The sequence below is a fragment of the Olea europaea genome, chromosome 3 (assembly GCF_002742605.1).
Source record: "Olea europaea var. sylvestris chromosome 3, O_europaea_v1, whole genome shotgun sequence".
NCBI classification, from domain to species: Eukaryota; Viridiplantae; Streptophyta; class Magnoliopsida; order Lamiales; family Oleaceae; genus Olea; species Olea europaea.
The window spans coordinates 18,027,602-18,053,957 of NC_036239.1; the positions used below are offsets into that span (position 1 = coordinate 18,027,602).

Below are 26,356 nucleotides of genomic sequence, written 5' to 3' on the forward strand. Positions count from 1 at the left end.
ATATTGGATTGTTAAGAAGATAGGGGCAATGGCCTACCAATTGGTATTACCAGAAGGTTTGAAAATTCAGCAAGTTTTTCATGTATCATTGTTAAAGACGAAGGTTGGGGACAACAATATGTCGGTGCTACAACTACTTGAAAGCAGTCAACCTAAGCAGACAGAATTATCCGTGATCCATTTTGCAGTCCAGGTGGATGAGAAGAAAGAATAATGTGGCAGCACAATGGTTGATCCATTGGTCTATCTTCTACCTGACAACGCTACTTGGGAAGATGCCAAATGGGTTAAAGCTAAATTTCCTAGCTGTAGATCTTGGGGACAAGATCAAGGTGAGAGGGTGGATTGTTGTGTGGGTAATAATTGGGGAAAGAGAAAAATCAGGTCAACCAAAGAAAGGGAGAAGAAACAACAATGGGAGAAAGAAATCAACAAAACTAGAAATGGAGGAAGAAGGCAACAGACTTAGCTGATTTCGAATTCAAAAACGATATTGAGGCTACTTATCAAAACGATGCAATTTTACTTTGATTAATTGTAATAAGCTAGAAACATTTTCACATTTTATCAGTTGAAAACACACTTTTTACTGGTAGTATATCTACCTCCATGTGTAAAGGAGAAATCAGCTTTTGTAATTTGATCATTTCAGTAAAATTTGCTGAAATCATTCCAACAGCTTTTCTCATCTCCTTCTTGTAATTTTCTCTAATTCCCTCTCCCCAATTCTATTTTCATTTCAATTTGGTCACCATTTCAGCTGATTACTGCTGGAACATTCCCTTGTCGAAGTTACGGTTGCAGTGAAAATCAAAATTGAGTTCCAACCGCGACAACCACCACCATCGTACCACAACTGAGAGAAATGGAGGAGGTGCGCAAACTACACCACAACCCAAACAGGCGATGCACAAAGAGCAACAACACCACAAGCTGAGACAAGTAGAAGAGGCATACCAACACCACCACAATTGCACCACTGTCCCCAAACATATCTAAGAGAAGTAGAGGTAACATTAACTTCAGCGACCAGGAAACAAAGAAGACCTTAAGCTCTAAGGAAATGCAAATAGAAGAAGGGATAGTGAGGATGGGCAACTTGGGCGTCGAACAGGCGGTAGGAGACAGTAGGAGTTCAATAGACAATGGGCATCGGCGATGTGGATATGAGAGATGGAGTTGGTTTTAGGCAAATCGAATGAGAGAGAGCGTGTGGATACATATATGGTAGAGAGAGACAATGGGCATCCAACGATGTAGGTCTGGGAGAGGATGGAGATTAAGGAGAAATAGATAGAGAGAGAGAGAGAGAGAGAAGAGTTGCGGGGCGCCAGAGCCTAAATTCATGTAGTTCAAAATAGACCATCAATATTTTCTTTTGACGATGCCAATGGCATAACTAGTCCAGTATACAAGAAGAAAGGAATTACATTTAGAGGTAGATAAATTTAGAAGAAAGGTTGCTCCCAAGATTTTGAATTCTCTGTGTGAAGTCGAAAAGAAGGTCCCTCTTTCATTTTATTGAGAAATGCGTGAAAAGAAAAATAAAATAAAATAAAACGGTATGGGGATAAAGAGAAAATGTTATGTGTACACAAAAGTGTACACAATGGCTTACACCCCCTCACATGGAGGGGGTTCACAAATATTTTATTATATGTGGGTTTTCCTCCACGTGAGGGGGGTATAATGTTATGTGTATACTATTGTGTACACGTATCATTTTTTTGGAGTTAAATAGGCTAATTTTCTTAAATAAAAAAGATGTGTAAAGTTTTTTAACTGGTTTATGGGCAGGAGTAACAAGAATTGTTTGACTAATAGAACTTTTTTGAGAAGCCGTTAATTGAAACAAAAACAAGTAATTAATTTTTTGAATAAAATTAAAATAACAAAAATTTTTTTTGCTCAATAATATGTCAAATTTTTAAAAACTGTCATAATATTTAAAATTGTTATGCCTTTTTTCTCTAAATATTGTGCTTTTACCTTGAAAAACAAATTTTTCTTCAATATATATATATATAGAATTATATGTGTGGTGGGTTTGATCTCCTACCCACAATTTTATTTATTTATTTATTTATTTTTGGCCTCCCGAGGCATATTCTAGTGGTGCAAATGATAAGGGTGAAGTATACTCAACCTTGCTCACAACCGCAGTGTGATAATTCGTTTCCTGAAATATGGATTGGGATTCTTTGTGGATACCAGTGTACAGACAGCTCAGGCAGCTTTTGTTCTCTAGCCTGCTAGGGCATATCCCGTAATTAACCTCTCTCACGATACTCCACAAGCGAGGCGGTGGGAACATTTAAGATTGGGGTTCAACCTTTCATAAGGCCCATTGTAGGTATAGCAGCATGTGTCGTTGTCATGTCATACCTCCATTGCCGATAGGACACCACCACATGTTGTCACGGCCTTAATGGACATTATAACTCCTTTCTACAATGGATAAGAGATCAAGTATAATACATGTGATGCTCCTATTGTCATGGGTCATTCTCGCACCACTTGCATCCCCTTATGGCTGGCCTTATTTAGAAGAGCCATTTATTATGTGAATAAATTTCTTTCCCAAAATCAAAGTATAGATTCTACATCTACTCTATATAAAATTTAATGGCTAAATTCTTTGATTATTTGGAAGAGTTTCAAAGAATAAAATTCGAAAATAGAACACTATACAAAATTACTTAAATGCTTAATGTCCATTTATCCTAATCCAGTTAAGTGATTATTTTCATAAACATCTTTGTCATGAAAACAATATTCTGTCTCTACTTATCAAAGGTCAAGTAGACACAATAGATATGGTGATACAAAGCTTTGCTTGGAGAAATAAAAGAAACGTGAATCACGCATGAAAAATCTAGGACGGGCGACATTAACATTCTACCATAAAAAGCATTCAAGAATACGCTTACAATGTATAGATAAAATAATAATGTTTTCTCAAGTTTCTGATGAAAAGGAAAAAGAAAAACTATTTACAAAGATATAACTTGAAATCTTGTTATTTCGTCCAGGGTTCTCAAGAACTCAGATTCTTCCTAGCACCAAGTACACGAACCCAGTTCGGCTTAGCATGGCCTCGTCTCAGCGCTTTAACTCCCACCGGATTGTCCTTGCTCTGTCACACCATATTACAATAAATCAGTATCAATAAATTTTCATGAAAAAGAAATGAAAATATTGCAGTAAGATATTGGTATATTTACCATTAAGCAAGTTCCGGCTTTAAGATCACAAATGGGATAGTCATGCGGGCAGCAGCTCGAGTGGTCGTCACAGCAGGTAGCAGACTCCAACGGGCAGCATCCCCAGCCGAAGCAGATATTGCCATACTGGTATACACAGCAGCACGTGTTTCCTTCCGGGCAGCTGTAGTAATCATCACACTTGGTTGGAGGTTTGACTGGGGTTGGACTTGGAGGAGACGGTCCGGGATAGGAGGGTTCTGACCATTCTTGAGAGGGTACGAGGCCTCTATTGCTATCCCGCACTCGCCTGTTTTTGTATTAGCCACATTGCGCTGAAGCCTGATGTATCCGCTCTCTCCCCAACTTGGACCCCACGAATTTTTCACAATCCAATAATCAACCCCGTTCTCTGAACCGTATCGAACAGCAACAACCCCATGGTCTAGTTGTGTTCCACAATGTCCAGTAAAGACACCCCTAAAAGTACAGGGACATACAAATTTGTCAGTATTTGCAATAGCTAAACTTGCTCAGCAAATGCTGATACTATTCCCATGATAACTAGTAGGAGAAGCATGTTAGATGCAAAAATAAGTGGAAAAACGTTTTTGGAGGCCGCACACTAGGAGGGGTCGTCAAGTAAGGAGTCGTAGCTTGAAAGGCTAAACTTCCAAAAAAAATGAAAAGACGAGTGCAGTTCGTTCATCTCTGAAAGCTACATCTTCGTAAATATTCAATCATTACAATGTTATAGCACTTCCATAAATGTCATACCGATTGGTAGAGTTGGAAAGCCCTGCCCCCAGCTTCAATGGCAACACTAACAGGTTGATTAGCGACAGCCTTTTTTAAAGACTGTTCATCATTTTCTGGAACATCTTCATAACCATCAATGGAAACAACACGAGCATTTTTCTGAATCAAATATCAACAGCAAAAACTATTGACTCACAATGGGAAGAACAGAATTGGAAAGCAAAACACAAAATAACCAATCATTATTCTATACCCGATTTTGATCACAAGTGCCATCACGTGCTTGGTAAGGGTAATCTTCCTCAGTATCAATCCCACCATTCTTTTTGATAAACTCGAAACCGTAGTCCATTAGACCGCCATTACATCCCTGATTGTATGACCTGTCACAATCAACAAGCTCTTGCTCCGACAAAGATATTAGTTCGCCAGTTACAATCTTGTTTATCCCTTCAACAGCACCAACAGTCGAGAAAGCCCAGCAACTCCCTTCATTAGAAAGTAATTGAATCATGAGCTTGGTCAAATTATATAGAAAGTTTCAATAGTTTCCAATATCAACTATGATACTAGATACTTGTATTGGATATGTTCAAGCAAAGCAAGAAGTGAAACAAGAAAATAGATGTTGATGTTGATTAAAAATAATGCTCAATGATTATGTGGATAAGCTCTGTGGACAAAAATCTCATATGTAAGAGTGTGTGTAGCTGCCTCGTCAAGGAGTCCGAGCTCCACCTTTGAACTCGATATTCGTGATGCAAATACTGTTTGGCTGTTATACAAACCTATGTTTCAATCTGTTAATAGGCCTTAAGAGTTGATGATACAAACTGCTAATTTTCCAGATATGAAATTTCAGAAACCGACAAAAAGGGAACAAATAGGCCTAAATAATTTCCCTTCCAATTTCAATTTTGAACCTCCGTGAAACACAAGAAGATTACAAAATGGTCTAAATAATTTGTTTCTTAACAAATAAGAGTCTCGATCCCTACCAATAAAAAGAAGAATAAGAAGGGGAAAAAAAAAATGATTCCCAAAATCAATGACCAGACCCGGGCATCCTGTCAAATGTCCATATTACGGGTCCCACTCTCGACCCTTTCAGGTTTCCTCATCTCATGAAAGCATAATAATCTCACATAACACACACACACATATATAGAATGGATTACAATAAAGATATATAGGGTTTCTACGGTGGATCCGCGACCAGAACCGGAGATGATGCTCGTTTTATATAGTATAAACTAACTAAAACATACCACATTGGCCTTGATCCTTGACCGAAGCAACGGCACCTTTCTCTCTCCAGTCAATGGACTCCGGCAGCTTGTCGCCGGCCTTAAACTTATAACGGTCATTATTCACACCGTTCATCAATCGGGTTTTCTTGTTCAACCTACCGCCCACAAGCATGGATTGGTACTCCTCATTGGTCAGATCAGAGAAACGGTTCAGCCCGACTTTATATTCCCGGTCGACGGAATTGTGCTCATCAATGAACCTCAAATTATCCTTAAAAATCTCGAACCTCCTCTCCTTCTCGCCAATGCCATTGTATGCCTTTCCGTGCGTCACGAGCCAAGACTCGTACAGCGACATGAGTTCATCGTCGGAACGTTGTAAAGTGGGGCCCATGTCATGGTTCTGGTCGTACGTTATGATTGACATATCTAGGGCGTTAGACAGAAAAAAGAACAGGAAAATATAACAAATCGAAAATTTGAAATACGCCATTGTTGAGAGCTTGTGAAAGAGGGTTTTGCAGATTGCTGTCTGCCTTGGATTTTTTTGGGCTTTTATAAAGCGTGGGTTTGGAGAGAAAGTGGCAATAGGATTCCCAGAAGGTTGTCGCTAGGTCAAATTGATTCGAAGAAGCGAATGAGACGTGATATCGGCTTGGGGGAATGGGTTTATGGGTATAGACAAAATGCAGAAAAAACTGGAATTTGTATGGGATTGGGAAACTATGGGGAACGGGATCACTTTATCGAATCGATTATCGGTGTATCGGGTCAACCAAGAATAAGGCGGTTTTTGACATAGGTTCGTTTGAAGTGACAATTGTTTTACACGTACACAATGACACGCTGGTGTACACGCCCTTTACACAAGGACAATTCTTTTCTTTTTTTATTGGGCGTCAACCCCTACATCATGTGAGGGGTGTATCAACGCCGGTGTACAAATAGTAAAATTCTTGAAGTGATTATAATTATTATTTTAAAAAATCTTTCAATAATTTATTAATTGATTTCATATATTCGTGTTAGATATTCTTAGTTGATGTCACTCGATGACTAAATGTTTAAATAAATAATATTTATACTCAGTTTGGCAAAAAATTATACGTTGATATATAATATTAAATACATCACATTTCAATAGATTCATAAATGATTCCACATATCCACCACTTATTTGTATTTATTTACAAATTATATCGTTCATAAATTCTTCCCTAACTCATAAGTAAAACATATTGTTAAGTAAATAATTTAACCAACAACTAGAGTGTCATATTAGAATAACACCAACCAACTCTTTAGTTTTAGACTCCAACCAACATTTTATTCTTCTTCTAAATAGTCTAATCTTGAAATTAGACTCCAATACATTCTTAATTTTAACTTCATAAAATAAAAGTTAAACTTCAATTGTGCTACAATATCAATTTGGATGGGAAAATGTGATAAATTCAATTAAATAGAACTAAACATATTCCATATTCAGGATTTAATTTGACTTATCACAATTTTGTACCTCTACAACTCTTCTGACAATGTCTATAGTTTTTAGAGTTATGATTGGTGTACATGTAGGGGTTATATAGGTTCACAGAATCCCTATCGACATCTCACAAGAAGGGTGTGTTTATTTTTTGATATTATTTGTTCATGTGGGGCTCACGCTTTGTGAAATTTCTGTGAATATTCTGTAAATTAATATTCAGTACACCAATCATTTTTTAGTCTTTATTCATTCATTTTTAGCATTCTATATATATACATATATAAACGTCATAAACATGCACATGGGGAGAGAATTTTATATTTTGGACGGTTTAACATTTATGGGAAGACCCGGTTGGGCGTCAGTGTGATCTTATCTTATCTAATAAATGCAGCAAATATTTATATTAAATACGTGGATTACTTAATCCATAAGGAAATTGTGATTAGAAGGGATACTAATAAGATTGGGCTCTTTGGCAAGTAACGTGGATTACTTAATCCATAACTCATAACCAAACTTTCTTCAATTAATCTATCTACAACTTAATAATGTTATCTGGACGTTTTTAGTTTTCTCAAATAGAAAGAAATCCACATGAAAAAATGAAAATAAAATAAAAAGAATAATGTTATTTAGTCTCACTAGGATTATAACCCGAGTCTATGTGGTATTAGGTGATAAGCTAAATGAAAAGTGAAATTAAATTATCCATTTAATATTACTTATCATTTAATGTCACATTAGTGTCACATAGAATGGGGTTATTACAAGTATTATGTCTTAAATCCAATCAATTTTGGACATGAGCAATTTTAATATATATTTGATACAATTTTATAACAGGTCTATTATTTAATTAATATTCTATTAAATTAAATAATAAAGTTCGTAGATTTAAATGTTAGTAATTTGTTAATCACAAAGAGTTGTGGTTTTGAGATACAAATTATATATGATTAAATCTTAAATCATCTGTGATTGTAAGTAATAACGAGATGCTGATATTGTGAAATAGATAGATCACCACGTGTAACATTTCTTGCTTGTGAAGTAAGCATCTAATCTTATAAGTTAAAGTGTGGTGACACTTAAATGAACACTTGAATGTTTTGTTATGGAACAAAACATTGGAAATTCGCTGGGAGATTCCACATGGATAACTATACGAGTGTCGGTGGTTAATTTCTAATGTTCGGTAGTAAAATTGGTCCTTTCACTTGAGGTCATAATAGTGTCTTATATGAGGACGGTCATACTTTGGTGATATTGGATATTGCTTTGCCGAGTGCCATTATTACGGCATCGTTCAGGTATGTCAAGAATCATATGAAAACTGTGAATGACTAATAAATGATTCGTCACTCTTGAATAATAAGATATATAATCTACATTTTATCCAGTTAAATTGAAAATGAAATCCTTGGCCAAGGTTTATTCATAAGTAGAAAAGGAGTTTCGACTTATATTGACTTAATAGTTGAATGAAAAGATATGATCGATAATCGAGATTGACACATTTTCATATCTCGTAATTGATCGGATTCTATTGACGAAAGGATTATAGTTTCACGCTAAATGAACATGTTGGGTTCTGTTATACCAGGTGACATTTTTCTTCACATATATTGTCCTGATACATTATTAGATATCAATTTAGGTCTACGAATGTGAATTAATGATAAATTAGTACGGGTATTTTAATTTATCGATTTTGAAGATTAAAAATAGTAATTCAAGTTAGTATGCATCTTGATTGGGAACCTAATGGGACACACGCTAAAAAAGAACTAGAAGAATGAAACTCATCAATTAATTAATTAACAAGTGTTGGATAATTAATTAATTTGGTTGCTAATTAATAAGTCCGAATTAATTAAGTGGATTAATTAATTCATGGAATGGATTTAATTAATTGGGTTAATTAAATATTGAACCCAATTAAATTTAAGAGAAGGGCCAAATCCGCTTGGACTTATATTAATAGGCTGTTAGGGTTTAAAAAACAGAAGATGATACAATTCATATACTTGCTAGCGCAAGAAAAGTAAAAATCCTAGTTCTTTCAATCTTGTTCTTTATGTGGATTTTTATTGGAGGTTGGATTGTTGAATAGCTGTGGATTGCAGATCGTGATTGTTTATAACGCCCCAATTTTTTTTATAAACACCGGAACGTTACAAAAACTCACTTTTCTTTATTTTAAATGCGGAACTATATAAAAAAAGATTTTTTTAATAATCAAATAACTGCAATATTTATAAATCTAAATTTGAAAATATGAAAATCGTATCTAAACATAAATATAAACTCTTAGCAAATTCAAATAACACATTGTGAATAAATTAAACTAACTGATAAATTTTAAAAAAGGCCAACTTATTTCTTTTTCTCTATTCTTTATCCACTTGGCAGCCCGCATCATCAATTCGTTACTGTTCCAATTGACCCGAACTAACCTGTGAAATTAATGTAAGAGTGAGTATTTAAAATACCCAGTAAGATACGTGCAATTTTCATACATCATTACATAACAAATAAATTATACACTTCATATCGCTATTTTCTTATGGAGTATATCGGTGACTAAGCAACACACCCATCTTAGGTCCTCTTAAATTTTCGTGGAAATATCATATCTCTTTCTCTAGAACCCGAATGTCCACTAGTAATCCATGCATATTAATTGTATATAAGAGCATAAGGAAAATTAAAACACTTTGCACATAAATGTATCTTACCTTGTTTTAAAAAAAAAAACTGAAATACGTTGAAAATCTTTCCTCCGCTTTGAAAGTACACGATTAAAATATTTGATATTTCCAAAGTTATTCTCTCTCTCTCTCTCTCTTCCTTTTCTCTCTCTCTTTTTCTTTCTTCTCTTTTTTTCACGTGTGAATACTTTTGGTGTGGTAAAATATGAGATCCTTGCCTAGTATTTATAGTAATAAAAAGTAGTTGGGTTACTCTAGAAAACATGTATCATGAGTCGGGATAAGGTTGAGTTTAATTAGTAGAATTAGATTGAATCACCAAAGTTTAGCCTAATCATACTGAGGATTAATATTAAACCAATAAAAAAATATTAATAATTTAATATAAACCTTACCCGTTTCTAGTAAGAGGAAAAGAATATGATTATAACTATATAAAATTCAATTTATCTTGTTTTCTTTCAATTGGGTATAACTTAATACGTTCTTATACAAAATAACTTTTCTTGAGTCATAGATTTCTAATTAATTACGACCTTCGAAATGAGTCTAATATTGATATACATATCATTACTTTATCAAAATTCAATTATTTGACCCCAAATATATAATATATTAATATTTATTTTACCTTAATCCATCACTTTCAAAATAATATAATAATTTATTATTATTATTATTTTTAAATTTCGGAATGTTACAATCTCACCCCCTTAAAATAATTTCGTCCTCGAAATTACTTGCGTTCGGGCCTTCTGTTGTCCGTTCCTGGACTAAAGCAAAAATTCGGGTCTTTCCCTTCTTTTCTTGTTCATCATTCTTCTTCAAGGGGTCTTCTTTACAATTTTTGGAAATATGCCATGTTTTACCACATCGATAGCACATATGCTTCCCAAACAAACATTCACCACTATGCATTTTATTGCACTTTGGACAGGGTGGAATGACTTATCCAAAACTTAATCCAAAGTTAACCTTTTAGTTCTGTTCCTCTCCCTTCCCTTCATTGAACCCATTCCACTTCCTCTTTCCTGATAACTCGGCCCCTTTCTGGGGAATTTGGTCCATTTCCAAATTATTTGAGATTGCTTGGGCAGTTTGCAAAACGCGACTATAGGTGGTGAATTGGTGGGATGCCATTATTCCACCAATCTCAGGGCGCAATCCCAATTCGAGCCTCCTTGCTTTCTTTACCTCCATGTCTACTAGGTGTGGTGCGTACCTAGAGAGTAGCTCTTACTTTCTCTCATAATCTTCAAGTTTCATCTTTCCCTGTTTGAGTTGAAGGAATTCTGTCTCCTTGCGATCCCTCAAGGCTTGTGGGAAGTATTTTCCCATCACTTCCTCCTTAAATTGCGTCCAAGTCAGAGCACGTTGTTGTGCTTCTGTTCTTGTGCGAGATGCTGACTCCTACCAATGGCCTGCCGCGTCAACGAACATAAATTATGCACATAACACCTTTTGAGCATTAGTGCAAGATAGATGTTTGAAGATTCGCTCCATTCCCCTTATCCATTCTTCAGCTGCTAGTGGGTCTGCCTTGCCATCGAAGGTTGGGGGTTTGTAGCGACGGAACTGTTCCACGATTGAGCTGGTGTTATTAGCGTTTGTACCATGGGGACCACCCTGTGCTTGTTGCCTACCCAAATCTTGTACCGCCCTTAGCAAATCCCTGATGATCGTAGCTTGGTTTTGTTGTTGTCCCGACATTTTCTTAACACAAATAAAATTTCAATTTAGAAAAAATTGGTAAAACACTCTAATATTATTAATAATCTTTGTAATAACGAAGAATTTTAATATAATTTCCAAATCCTTACATATAGAAAATTTGCTCTTCAAAAAATCAAATAAATAAATAAATAATCAAACTTTTCCTAAGCAAATAAATAACACTTATCCCTAATCTAGAATCTTTTTCTATATGCCATTTCATCATCTGAAGTAATGCATGACTCGGGCTTGGAATCCATAACCAAATTAATGAAACTTTTTGGTTGGACTTCTTGCTCAGGGTCTTCTAGCTTTGGTTCGATCTCCTCCTCTGGGTCTTCCTTCGGCTCTGGCTCTGGCTCCAGTTCGGGTTCGGGCTCGGGCGCTGGTGCTTGTTGTCTATGGTTCCATAAAATTATGATATCTTCACAATATCCTTTAAAATCAATCTTATCCCAATCTTCTTCCAAATATAAATCATAGTCCATATCCCTCACGAAATAAGCTACGTCTCTCAATTGAGGTTGCATAGTGCTTATAAGGTGATATATCGAAAGGATTGTCCCCTCATTATATCCAAACGACCTTGCTCGCTCCCACTTAGAAATGAAATCATCAACATGTTCAACAAAAGTTCGCTCCCATCTCACTTCATAGTTTATGTAGTTCTCAATGACCATTTCAACACGCAGGAGGTACGTTGGGCTATTTCTAGTCATCCTAATCACATGACAAGTATAGTTCAATTATGCTTAATTTGATATTATCAATATTATTTTGTTCTCAGTGCATAAATGATGTTATGGTAAAGTGCCAAATAAACTATGTGAGGTGAACATGCTTATACATTTTATAATATGCAGCAATATTTAAAAACATGACATTACATTTCATACCTGGGATCAATTGGAGGTAGTCGAATGGTGAGCGCTACGTGCCAAGTATTCATTATATCATTACATATTTAAAAATTTGCAATCACAATACAAAAATACTTTGATTTTATTTGTTTAAAAAAAATTCTAAAATTGGAACGTCATAAAAGTTTCTAATGATAACTATAAATTTTACACAAACCTTTAACAAATATAGGAAATAAGGCAAAATCCCCCCTTTTTTTTTGTACGGTTCACGTGAATTTATTTTTTTTAGTTACTGTTCACGAAATATATATAATTTTTCTCAAAATAGAAATTTCTAAAAATCATAATTTTCTTAAAATTATTGTTTTTCGTCTTAATGATTTGAATAATACGCATCTGAAAAAGCTTTCAGGTAGGGGGGGTCACAAGTGGACCGTTTAAATCCCAAGCTTGCCTTAAACAGTTTAGGTCTTTTTGACAAAGTCTTTCAGTCTTGTAGATACGCAAATCAAAAAAATTCAAACAATAACCCCCATTTTTTTTTATACACTATACAATGTGGACATGCCTTTTTTTACACATATGGATACACATACAAATATGTACAACATACTCACACGGGCAAAAAGATTGCAATTTGAAATGTCAAATCATCTTTAAACCATCTGAATATCAAATATATATTAAAAAAAATTTTATACCTTGTATCTCACTATGGACCAATCAAGACAAATGAAAGAAAACAACTTGCAAGGTGTTAGTAGTAAATGACTAAATGGTCACCTCACTGTATTGCAAAATTAAAGTGCCCTGACAAAAGCATAAATTCTCTCTTTTTTCTTTGTACTTTTCATGTGAACAACATACCATTTTTCTTTAAGAATTTCATTATTACTGTTCACAGATGAACAGTTACGTAAAATTTTTTTTTTTTGGTACTGTTTTCACGTGACAGTGAACAGTACCAAGCACTGTTCACGTGAACAGTGTAGGTTACTGTTCACGAGAATTTTTTTTTCCTTAAAGTCTACAGGAAGGTGAAACCTGGCTTTGATACCATACTATAATGCTCCAATTTTTTTTATAAACACCGAAACGTTAAAAAAACTCACTTTTCTTTATTTTAAATGCGAAACTATATAAAAAAGATTTTTTTTAATAATCAAATAACTGCAATATTTATAAATCTAAATTTGAAAATATGAAAATCGTATCTAAACATAAACATGAACTCTTAGCAAATTCAAATAACACATTCTGAATAAATTAAACTAACTGATAAATTTTAAAAACGGCAAACTTATGTCTTTTTCTCTATTCTTTATCCACTTGGCAGCCCGCATCACCAATTCGTCATTGTTCCAATCGACCCGAACTAACCTGTGAAATCAATATAAGAGTGAGTATTTAAAATACCCAATAAGATACGTGCAATTTCCATACACCATTACATAACAAATAAATTATACACTTCATATTGCTCTTTTCTTATGGAGTATATCGGTGACCAAGCGACACACCCATCTTAGATCCTCTTAAATTCTCGTGGAAATATTATATCTCTTTCTCTAGAACCCGAAGGTCCATTAGTAATCCATGTATATTAATTGTATATAAGAGCATAAAGAAAATTAAAACACTTTGCACATAAAAATGTATCTTACCTCATTTTAAAAAAAAAAATCTGAAACACGTTGAAAATCTTTCCTCCGCCTTGAAAGTACATGATTAAAATATTTGATATTTCCAAAGTTATTCTCTATCTCTCTCTTTTTTTCTTTCTTCTCTCTCTTTCACGTGTGAATACTTTTGGTGTGGTAAAATATGAGATCCTTGCCTAGTATTTATAGTAATAAAAAGTGGTTGGGTTACTCTAGAAAACATGTACCATGAGTCGGGATAAGGTTGATTTTAATTAGTAGAATTAGATTGAATCACCAAAGTTTAACCTAATCATATTAAGGATTAATATTAAACCAATAAAAAAATATTAATAATTTAATATAAACCTTACCCGTTTCTAGAAAGAGGAAAAAAATAGGATTATAACTATATAAAATTCAATTTATCTTGTTTTCTTTCAATTGGGTATAACTTAATACGTTCTTATCCAAAATAACTTTTCTCGAGTCATAGACTTCTAATTAATTACGACCTTCGAAATGAGTCTAATATTGATACACATATCATTACTTTATCAAAATCCAATTATTTGACCCCAAATATATAATATATTAATATTTATTTCACCTTAATCCCTCACTTTCAAAATAATATAATAATTTATTATTATTATTATTATTATTTTAAATTTCGAAATGTTACATTGTTGGAGTTTAAGAAAAGTAAAAGAGTTTATAGAATTCACAAAGGTATAATTTTCATCACAGTTTCTATCTAAACACAAAGCAAATCTTTAAATTTTGGCGAGAATTGAAATTTTGTTTAGAATCCATTGTGCATGATTATATAAATTCCCAACAGTTGTATCAAAACTTACTTGTGCTTGTTAGAAACTATTTTGCACGTTAGAACAATCAAAAGTTGATTGTTATTACTTTTCTTATTTTTAGCAATTAAGAAAATAAATTTTCATCTTCAAAATTTGAATTTGAAAAAGAAAATAATTTTTGGATCGAAAATTGGGTCGGGAAGCATGATTGACAGCGACGGCCACCACCGCCAACGTCGCCACGTGTAAGCCCAAGTAGCAGCGACGCTACGCATTGCATCGACATCCATCCCCACTGTAGGGCGTGGCATCATGGACGTTACTACTATTGTAGTAGCACAATAGCAGCACACGATGCCATGCTACTGCATGGTGGCGCATCTTTACTGGCTATTTGCGGTGTCGACAGTGACCAGGGTAGCAAAAAAAAAATATGGTGAATTTTTAAGGTTTACAAACCTGCGAGATGAATTGGGGAGGGGGCATGCCTTGCAATTTTTGACATTGCAGGCCTCTAGCTGAAATTTCATCAGGGGTCAATGTGCAAGTTTTAGAGGAGGCCATGTCTACAATTTGTAAAATTAGAAGGCCCTATTATTAATTTTAAAATCAGGTTGGATTGCAATTTTCAAATGGGCTTTAATGGCAATTTTAAAAGGGGTTTTAAATTTGAATTTCAAAAGGTTTTGACCTATATTATTAATTTTGACCCATTTAAAATTTTGTTTAAAATTAACGTCTTTTTATATTTTCTTTAAAATTGGATTTTAACTTAAATATTAAACTTTGACCTTACATTAAATTTAATTTATTTAGGAGTTTTATCATAAATTAACATTTTAATTCAATTTTAAATTAGAGTTGGACACTAATCCAACTCTAATTTAGTATTTAATTAAAACTGGATTTTAATTAATTACACCCTAATATATATTTGAAATTAGATATGGACTCTAATTTGACATTTAATTAGAATTTAATTTTAATCAAATTGTTTTGCCCTAAAATTTTCCTTAAAATTAGAGTTGGACTCTAATTTGTTATTTAATTAAAATTTGATTTTAACTAAATAAGTTCACCCAAAATCTTGAAATTAGTGTTAGACTCTACCTTTACTATTTAATTAATATTTAATTTTCATTAAATTCAACCTCCTTCGGCTTTGAAATTAAAGTTGGACTCTAATATATTTAATTAAAATTTTATTTTAATTAGATAGTTCCGCCCCTATACTTGTAAAATTAGAGTTGGACTCTAATTCGATATTTAATAAAAAATTTGATTTTTAATTAAATATACCCGCTAATTGGATTAATTGATTAATTAATTATTCCAATACATTTGTCTAAATTAGTTTGGACAACCTTAATTGTTAGAAATTTGAAACATATATGCAAATAATACTAGATATTATATGAGAAAACATTTATATGATGAATGTTTTATTGGTGGATGATTATGGACTTGACAACGTGAATACGTTGAATGGTTAGTTTTATTCTTGTTGTTTTATGGGCTTGCACGCTCTTTTTTATTTTGGACGTACAAGTTCATTGTAATTATTATGAGCCTTCGTGTCCAATTATTTAGGCCTGAGTACTAACTAGTATAAGATACATGTTGCAGCTTAACTAATTAAAAAATCGAGAAGATGAGAAGACCATAGGGATGGAATATTGTATGAGTCAATGCAATACTCTCTAAGAATTAACCAACTAGTCTTTCTTATGACTTGTAAAGACTATATAGTAAAAGTCTATAATCATCCACATATTATATTAGATATATGTTTATTTGTATGTTAGATGTATAATAAAATATTCATAATTATTATGATGAGACATGTGCATGATAAATCCCTCGCTAACATATTAAGTCATAATTATATTAGCCTTCGATCATTATAGTGAGAAACCATAGTTCTCAATCGATCTCAGTTTATTGAGTACACTCAAGTTTGGTTTATTATGAATATGTTTGACACTATGAAATATTAGATATTTCTGAATGATGGGGTTAACTTAGCTAAAATTTATCTTTAGTTAAGTACATTCGAGGAGATAAATTCTAGAGGCATGTTAAGCTAACACATAAGATGTTTGAAGATAAAGAATTGTCAGTTTAATGATCTGTGAGTTGTATGGAGATATAATTGATAATATTATCTACCTAGATGTTTTATTTAGGTTTATTGAGTATACTCAAGGTCTTAATGCAACAAATGAGATCCTAACCTACTTGGAGTCAAGTATGGATTCCATAAATTTATGCAAAAGGGACATAAATTTGAGTTAAACAGAGAGAGCATAATTAATTTGATAAAAGACTATGTTAAATTAATTGATGCATTTTATATATTATTCTTTTACTTTTAGTCATTTATATTTATTGAATCATGAGTAACCATATGTATTTGAAAGTCATATTGGATGTCAAAAATAAAACTAAATTTTCTTGATTGGCACCGCAATCTGAGAGTTGTTCTCAAGTATGAGAAAATTGGTTATATCCTTAAATAGTCCTTTCTAAAGACATATGTTGATGACTCAACTAAGGAAGAGATGACTACCATAATAAACTCGGTAATTACAATAGTTAACATGTTTGATGCTTGTGACTATGTCACCTGAGTTATAAAAACAACATAAGAGTTATATGATAATAATTGAGTGGAAGGATATGAGATTTCAAAGCAATTATACGGGTACAAAATGATAGAGGAATCTTCAGTCAATGCTTATGTACTGAAGATGATTGACATTAAGAAGTTGTTTCAATTGAGTTCAATTATAAACCATGAACTAGTATTGACTTGGTTTTGCAATCTCTATCAAGAGAGAGATATTCACAATTAATTATGAATTTAACATGGATAAACACGAATGCATAATTATTGAATTGCCAAACATGCTTAAAACTATAAAGTCCAATATCAAAATTTGTTATGGGCAAATCTTGATCATTGATTCCTCTAAAGCTTGTAAGAGGAAGTCTAAAAAATGCTTTAAGAAAGCATTCAAGATGTTTAAAACAGTCAAAGCAAAGAAGGACAATATCAAATAATCCTTGTTATCATTTTGGAATGATAGGTCATTGGAAGAAAAATTGCAAGGCTTATATCTACCTCATTAGCTTCTTGATATTAGATACCAGTTCTGAATCTCGTATTTATAAATATGCATAAACTAAATAGAAGTAAACCACTGAAAAAGAAGAAGTTGATCTGCACGTTGAAAACGAGCAAATGTTGATGTATTAATGAATTTAATTTTTTCAATAATTTAACGTAATTATTTATTTAGTAATTTATGTAGTTGTAAAGTAAAGTAAATAAATATTTTTCTTAAATAGATAAATTGTTAAAAATCAGAAAAATGAAAAAAAATAATAATTAAACATTGTTCATTTGGTGTAACAAGTTAAATATTATATTTAGTTTGGTGCAAGATTTGGTACAAAATTTATTTCAAATTTTGGTGTAGGGCTAGAGATAGCATAATTAGTGGAAGGTTGGAGATAAGAATTTGACAAAAAAAATTTTAAGAAAATAATTGCTATAATGAGAAAAGATTGAGAGTTTAGCTGCAATTAGAACATGGTGTATGAAATAAAAATTATGATGTCAATATAACCACCCTTTAATTATAGGAAGGATTTCTATCCACAAATAAAGTTATAAAACTATATAAAATAAAAGTTAATATCAGTTGATGCTACAAAAAATTGCGCATATTGATTCCTGAGCTTGATAACTATTGATGGCATGAACAAAATCTTCAATACCCGAAACAAAGTCATTAAAGTGTGTCCTCATCGTCCTTCCTCCGATGCTTAAATTAGTGAGAAGTGAATATATGAAAATCTATATGCCAAAAAATATGTAAAAGCCTCCCTAGTAATGAGCAAAAGCATTATATTTTGTATAGTAGAAGTGCAATCCTAGTAGGATTGAGTCACTTAGATACCTTATATTGTCTTATAGTCCTGGAAGACGCTAGAGTCTTGTTGTAAGAGGTGAATACTAGAGTTCAACTCGAATTATAAGACCAGAGTGTTTGGATAATGTTGAGATTGTAGAGGTAGTCACTCTAGCCTCTAGGACAGCGAGAGTGGATGGCAATCACATGATTAAATTGTAGACCCAAGGTCCTAGGACCGACCTCAACGAATGGTTTGTGGTTGACTCCATGGAGGCTAGGTTAAAATGGCTCTCAGGGGTCAGTCCAAAATGTCCATGGGAGGAGCAGTAGATATGGTTGTCCCAATCTCAAGCATAGGTAAATCTCGGGAAAGTTGTGGAAGAGAAGTAAAATCAAGGACCTTAAACCTTACCAAAATTGTGATTATCATTAGTTTTAGAGAACCCTACCCGTAAAAAGGGACAAAAGTTACAAGGGGCTTTTAATGGATAATATCAAATTTAAAAATTTATTTTATTGTATTTAGAGTAAATACTAATAAAAATTAGGGAAAATTGCAGCTATGGTACCAAACCTTTCGATTTTAAGTATATTTTGCCTAAACCTTTATTTTGTTGCAACCACAATACCAAACCTTTTAAAAACTTGCATTTAAAGTCCAAATGAATGATTTTTGTTAGTTTGATTTCAATTGACTTAAGAAAAATAAAAATAAATCAAAAATTAAAAAAGACAGCCCCATCTCCACCAAAAAAGAAAAAAACAGTATTATTCACCATATCTTTCACACCCCACCCAAAATTAACCCATCACCCCAGTCATTGCCATCGCCGCTTGCCACGCCCATCACAAAATTCGCCATCTTATCATTAATTTCATCATCTCAAATCACAAACCATTATCAAACCAACCAAGAAACCCATTAAGAAACCATTTTCTTCCTATCAAGAATTTATAAGTCAATGTGATCTAGGGTGGCGGAAACCCACCTTATGGCCACACCCACCCTCTCGAACCACCACCGGTCGACTTCTACACAACAGGCACTCAATATGATGGTGATGTTTCAACAAAATAAGAATAAAAAATCAATGAATTTTCTGGGATTTCGCATCCAATCGCATGCGAACAGGGGCTCTCATATCCAATCCAATTAATGGTTTTCCCATTGTTCAATCCGCAAATTCAATTGCGGGAACTCATATTCATACTCAGACAAATGTGGGTATACAATTAATTGATCTAATTGCTGCTCAACTGCCTTGTAATTCGAAAGTAGCAACTGGGACGATTCCTTCAATTGCAATTAACGGCCAAAATATTGTTCTTCCATCCAATGTGATCCACAGGTGGCCCAAGTGGGCCTATCTATACTTGCTTTGTGAGAGATGAAAGACTGCCCAATGGTGGCTCAATTATTCACATCGTAGATCACTAAGATTTGGAAGGAGATGATGAATTTGAAGTACAGTAGAATAGGATGAGGTGGGAGGAATGGGGTGATGAACAATACCTTCTCAATTTTTTGGGGGTAAGGGTGGGGTGTCTTTTTTATTTGGTTTATTTTAATTCAAAGTTACTATTTTCCTCTTTCTAAAATTGGTCAAAATCAATTCTCTTGAGTCAACTGACGGTCAAATTAATTGAAATAATTCATTTGGACTCCAATTGCAAGTTTTTGAAAGGTTCGGTATTATGATTGCAACAAAATGAAGATTTAGGCAAAGTTTGCTTAAAATCAAAAGATTCGGTCCCGTGACTGCATTTATTCTTTAAAATTGCGCCTATAATAAAATAACAATAAAAAAGCAACTCATCAGCAGTAATATTACAAAGAATAATAAAATGATAGTTTAACTCATTTGTCATCAGTTATCAAAGCAGCATCAATGATTACCAACAAAGTCACCGACAATAATCGTTGATGGAGGTTCGTTGTTGATCACAGAGAACTTCATCCAAATCACTAACATGCATTGATTTTATTATATAATCGTCGACGATGTTTTCACTATAAAACATAACCTCTAAATTGCTTGAATTACATCTAAATTGAGATTTTCTTGTTTTCACTATAAAACTTCCACCCTTAATGAGGTTGATTAATATTTATTTTTTCATTAATCTCTAACAAAAATTAATTATTAAGTATAAATAATCCACTACGAGAAGATGGTCGCCACCCTACTTGACCATACACACCGAGACTTGTTGACTTTGCTAACTATTGATATGTATAAAATAATTTGCGATAGAGATCCTAATGTTGTCTAGATTGTGTTTGTCTTCTTGTAATTGACTATTGTCAAAAACAGTTTTTAGCAACAGCAAATCACAAAAAGACAGCTGTTTTTTTGTACCAATTCTGTTAAAAAAAAATTTGTAACTAGTAGATTAAATGGTTATAGAAAGCTATGGAGAAATCGAAATTTGACTATTAAATATTAAAAAAAAACGCATATAAATCTAAAATTAAGAATTTAGATGATTATCACGAGAAAAGGAAATTTCTTGCACTTTAAGACGACGCGGTTAAGTAAAGTTAAACATATATTTGGAATTAAAGTGAAGGTTCCAAGCAGTTCCATGTTGGGAGACAAAGACTCGAAAGTCTCAAATTTAATAATTTTTTTTTCCTATAATCGTCTTACTTTTTTGGTTTTTAGTGTTGTCCAATGTCTTTATCATATAGTACGCGTTTGAGCCACATTATTTTTAAAGAATGTATTTTGAAATAGCAGATTGATGAAGAATATATGGCTAAAAAATAGGAAAAAAATTTCGATTGGCGTATAATATTATTTTATTGAAGAATATATGGTTGAAATGATGTCAAATCACTATTTTAAAATGTGACTCAAACAGGGCCGATAATAATTATATGGTAGAAGACAAATCACTTATGTAATTTGTTCAAAAGTGTTTTCTTTGGGTGTTGAATATTGAGTCATTCACATTGTTGTTCTAATTTAGTTGTTTGATTTGTAAGATTGGAAGAATTTTCTTGACTTGAGTGACATAAAAAAGACTTTTTATTCCGTTTAAACGAGATAAAACACCTTTTTTCTTTGGTTCGAAAATAGATAAATTTTACTATATTTCAAAATAAAGTAACTTTTTATTTATTAAAATGTGATTAACTTGTTGGGAATGAAATTACATCGAACTAATATAAAGTTTTTCCTGTTGATCATTACCTATTGTTTGAATAACAAGTCAACCATTAAAATTTAATAAAGAACAAGTCAATCATCAAAGTTCCATTATAGTGACACAATTTGTTCTTATCAATAGAAAATATCAAAATTTTCGTTGAACTAACACGTAACCTTGATGAAAACATAACCCATTTTAATTTCATTAATACTACTACAATTTGACAAACAAAATTTATTTTTATAAAGTGGAACATATAAATAACAAGTAACAATTTAATAGAAATTTGAATTACTTTCGTTGTTGAAAATTGATTTTTCTCGACTTATTACTCAATTATAACTCAAAAATAAACCTTTCAAATAAATTGTTTAGCCCTTGTTTAATGAACTTTTTGAAATGGGTTTCGCGACATGTACTCGAAAGTGCCCTCACATGGGGGGCGGGTCCTACGTATTTATTGTGCGTGGGCACCGCCTCTTATGTGAGGGACGAGTAACTGGACGTGTAAACGGGTACAAATAGTATTTTCCTTTCGAAATTACTAGTTGATGGATTTCATGATATCTACAGTAAAAAATAAATAAAAAAATTTGTTCGATGGAATGTGCGATTAGAAAGAAAGTTTGATGAAATGAAAATCACAGAAAAGTTTGCTTCGAGGCAATTTCATAGTCGTCACTGCACCAATTGAAACGAGTTTTTGGGACCCACTATCAAACATCCGTCAACTATAAAAAAACATGCCAGCTTCAGTTTTCCCTAGCGTGTTTTTCAAAGCTGCTCTTCAAATTCCTATTCCTCTCCCACTTTCTTCTACCCTAACGCCGTGGCATTCGCTGTCTCTGTCCGCCGTGACGGAAAAGACAAGAAAATTTTATCAGAAAAGGAGAAATAATTTGAATTCAGATGGCGGCACAGCCTCCGGCAATGACAGACGGCGGATCACAGCCTGTGACAGCGCTTTACGTTGGTGACCTCCACCCGAACGTGACCGAGATTGAATTAAGCGAGGCGTTCAGCCGAATGGGAGACGTAATATCTGTTAAAATTTGCATGGACCATACTACTGAGAGGTCACTTGGATATGGCTACGTCAATTATAGTAACCCTCAAGATGGTATGTTTCATTCTTGGGTGTGTGTGGAAGAACATGAATTTTATTTATTTTTTCTCTATCTCTAAACAATTAATAGTTTTATGTTTCTTGTTTTATTTAACCATGTCATTTGACTGAATCCTAGGTGTTAACTACCTTGTCTAAATGTTCAAAACAAAGATATATATATATATATATATATATATATAGTGCTTGTGCTTTGAATTTAGTCTCGAACAAGTCTCTATTATGATACGAAAGATTGAATCCCTCTCATATGTTATCATGTCAATTTTGATAATCGGATCACAGGAAACTTGAATATGATTGATATCATACTATGCTATTAGAGATAATATGGGTTTATTTAATCTCCTTTTGGCAAATTTGTAAATGGTTTATAAAGTATAATAGTGGTGGGTCTTACGAAATCTGTGAAGTATCCAAACACTAAGAGAACTGAATGTTGTGGACAAATGCTGTGAAATATTGGAAGCATTAACCTAAAATGATGGTAGAAGAGTTCTCAAATTCTATTTTATGATATTCCTGATTTTCAATGAAATATTTGCTCAGATCTTACACAACAAAACAAGGATTTTTTTGCCTAAATCGGTAGTGAGTTGAATCAAATGGAGAAGGATAAAAATATTTAGTTTTTTATTTGAAGTTTTTAGTGTTTGAACATCCTTTCGTTTGACACTGTTCTTATCTCGATTTTAAATTTTATATTTACTTGGAACTTTGAGCTTTTCTGGCTCCCTTTTTCTCTCCTTTTAGGCCTAACATCACTTTTCTTTGAGTTCATAATAGCCGCAAGAGCCTTGAAGGAGCTGAACTTCACTAATCTAAATGGAAAACCTATCCGAATATCATATTCTAATCGAGACTCAAGCTTACGTAGAAGTAGTGCTGGAAATATATTTGTTAAGGTACGCTTTAATCTTTATTCCCTTAGTTTATTGTTTGGCATGACCATTTTGCTTAATTTGGAAGAGATTCAGATATCTTTCAATCTTGCAGAATTTGGACATTGCAATTGATAACAAAGTATTAAACGAGATATTTTCTTCATTTGGAAACATAGTTTCATCCAAAGTTGAAACAGATTCGTTTGGTCAGTCGAAGGGCTATGGTTTCGTGCAATACGATACTGAGGAAGCTGCCCAGAAAGCTATTAATGAACAGAATGGCATGTCATTGTATGGCAAGCAAGTCTACGTAGGACATTTCGTTAGCAAGCGAGAAAGAGAGAATAAGACAAAATTTACCAATGTGTTTGTAAAGAATTTGTCTGAATCAATAAGTGAAGAAGATCTGAAGATAATATTTGGTGAATTTGGATTGATTACCAGTATAGCAGTGATGAGAGATGAAGATGGAAATTCAAAATGTTTTGGATTTGTAAACTTTGAGAATGCAGAGGATGCTGCTAAATGTGTTGAATTTCTCAATGGTAAGAAATTCAATGACAAGGAATGGTATGTTGGACAAGCCCAGAAGAAATCTGAGAGGGAACGTGAATCAAGACTTGAGTATGCCGAGAAGGAGACACGTGAAAGATCATTAGGATTAAACAACCTCTATATCAAGAATCTAGATGAAGCATGATTGACAGCGACGGCCACCACCGCCAACGTCGCCACGTGTAAGCCCAAGTAGCAGCGACGCTGCGCATTGCATCGACATCCATCCCCGCTGTAGGGCGTGGCATCATGCACGCTACTACTATTGTAGTAGCACAATAGCAGCACACGATGCCGTGCTACTGCATGGTGACGCATCTTTACTGGCTATTTGCGGTGTCGACAGTGACCAGTGTAGCAAAAAAAAATATGGTGAATTTTTAGGGTTTTCAAACCTGCGAGATGTGAATTGGGGAGGGGGCATGCCTTGCAATTTTTGACATTGCAGGCCTCTAGCTGAAATTTCATCAGGGGTCAATGTGCAAGTTTTAGAGGAGGCCATGTCTACAATTTGTAAAATTGGAAGGCCCTATTATTAATTTTAAAATAAGGTTGGATTGCAATTTTCAAATGGGCTTTAATGGCAATTTTAAAAGGGGTTTTAAATTTGAATTTCAAAAGGTTTTGACCTATATTATTAATTTTGACCCGTTCAAAATTTTGTTTAAAATTAACGTCTTTTTATATTTTCTTTAAAATTGGATTTTAACTTAAATATTAAACTTTGACCTTACATTAAATTTAATTTATATAGGAGTTTTATCCTAAATTAACATTTTAATTCAATTTTAAATTAGAGTTGGACACTAATCCAACTCTAATTTAGTATTTAATTAAAACTGGATTTTAATTAATTACACCCTAATATATATTTGAAATTAGATATGGACTCTAATTTGACATTTAATTAGAATTTAATTTTAATTAAATTGTTTTGCCCTAAAATTTTTCTTGAAATTAGAGTTGGACTCTAATTTGTTATTTAATTAAAATTTGATTTTAACTAAATAAGTTCGCCCAAAATCTTGAAATTAGTGTTGGACTTTAATTTTACTATTTAATTTTCATTAAATTCAACCTCCTTCGGCTTTGAAATTAAAGTTGGACTCTAATATATTTAATTAAAATTTTATTTTAATTAGATAGTTCCGCCCCTATACTTGTAAAATTAGAGTTGGACTCTAATTCGATATTTAATAAAAAATTTGATTTTTAATTAAATATATCCGCTAATTGAATTAATTGATTAATTAATTAATTATTCCAATACATTTGTCTAAATTAGTTTGGACAACCTTAATTGTTAGAAATTTGAAACATATATGCAAATAATACTAGATATTATATAGGAAAACATTTATATGATGAATGTTTTATTGGTGGATGATAATGGACTTGACTATGTGAATACGTTGAATGGTTAGTTTTATTCTTGTTGTTTTATGGGCTTGCACGCTCTTTTTTATTTTGGACGTACAAGTCCGTTGTAATTATTATGAGCCTTCGTGTCCAATTATTTAGGCCTGAATACTAACTAGTATAAGATACATGTTACAACTTAACTAATTAAAGAATCAAGAAGATGAGAAGACCATAGGGATGGAATATTTTATGAGTCAATGCAATACTTTCTAAGAACTAACCAACTAGTCTTTCTTATGACTTGGAAAGACTATATAGTAAAAGTCTATAATCGTCCACATATTATATTATATATATGTTTATTTGCATGTTAGATGTATAATAAAATATTCATAATTATTATGATAAGACATGTGCATGATAAATCCCTCGCTAACATATTAAGTCATAATTATATTAGCCTTCGATCATCATAGTGAGAAACCATAGTTCTCAATCGATCTTAGTTTATTGAGTACACTCAAGCTTGGTTTATTATGAATATGTTTGACACTATGAAATATTAGATATTTCTGAATGATGGGGTTAACTTAGTTAAAATTTATCTTTAGTTAAGTACACCGGAGGAGATAAATTCTAGAGGCATGTTAAGCTAACACATAAGATGTTTGAAAATAAAGAATTGTCAGTTTAATGATCTGTGAGTTGTATGGAGATATAATTGATAATATTATCTACCTAGATATTTTATTAAGGCTTATTGAGTATACTCAAGGTCTTAATGTAACAAATGAGATCCTAGCCTACTGGGAGTCAAGTATGGATTCCATAAATTTATGCAAGAGGGTCATAAATTTGAATTAAACAGTGAGAGCATAATTAATTTGATAAAAGACTATGTTAAATCAAT

General features: G+C 32.8%; 1 protein-coding gene and 1 pseudogene across 1 annotated transcript; one reads left to right on the forward strand and one right to left on the reverse strand.

The window, feature by feature from the left end:
• Positions 1 to 2,867: 2,867 nt before the first annotated feature.
• Positions 2,868 to 5,981, reverse strand: LOC111388042 (annotated as a pseudogene).
• Positions 5,982 to 22,300: 16,319 nt separating this feature from the next.
• LOC111379263 (polyadenylate-binding protein 2-like) lies at positions 22,301 to 24,229 on the forward strand. The gene is made up of 3 exons (XM_023002624.1): positions 22,301 to 22,639; positions 23,432 to 23,550; positions 23,642 to 24,229. The coding sequence occupies exons 1-3, from the start codon at positions 22,429 to 22,431 to the stop codon at positions 24,227 to 24,229; spliced, it is 918 nt and encodes a 305-aa protein (XP_022858392.1). The 5' UTR covers positions 22,301 to 22,428.
• Positions 24,230 to 26,356: the final 2,127 nt, after the last annotated feature.

Coding starts and splice junctions, on each gene's coding strand:
- LOC111379263 (XM_023002624.1), top strand. CDS start 22,429: ATGGCGGCACAGCCTCCGGCAATGACAGACGGCGGATCACAGCCTGTG. Junction 22,640..23,431: donor TTATAGTAACCCTCAAGATG/GTATGTTTCATT, acceptor AGTTCATAATAG/CCGCAAGAGCCTTGAAGGAG. Junction 23,551..23,641: donor CTGGAAATATATTTGTTAAG/GTACGCTTTAAT, acceptor TCAATCTTGCAG/AATTTGGACATTGCAATTGA.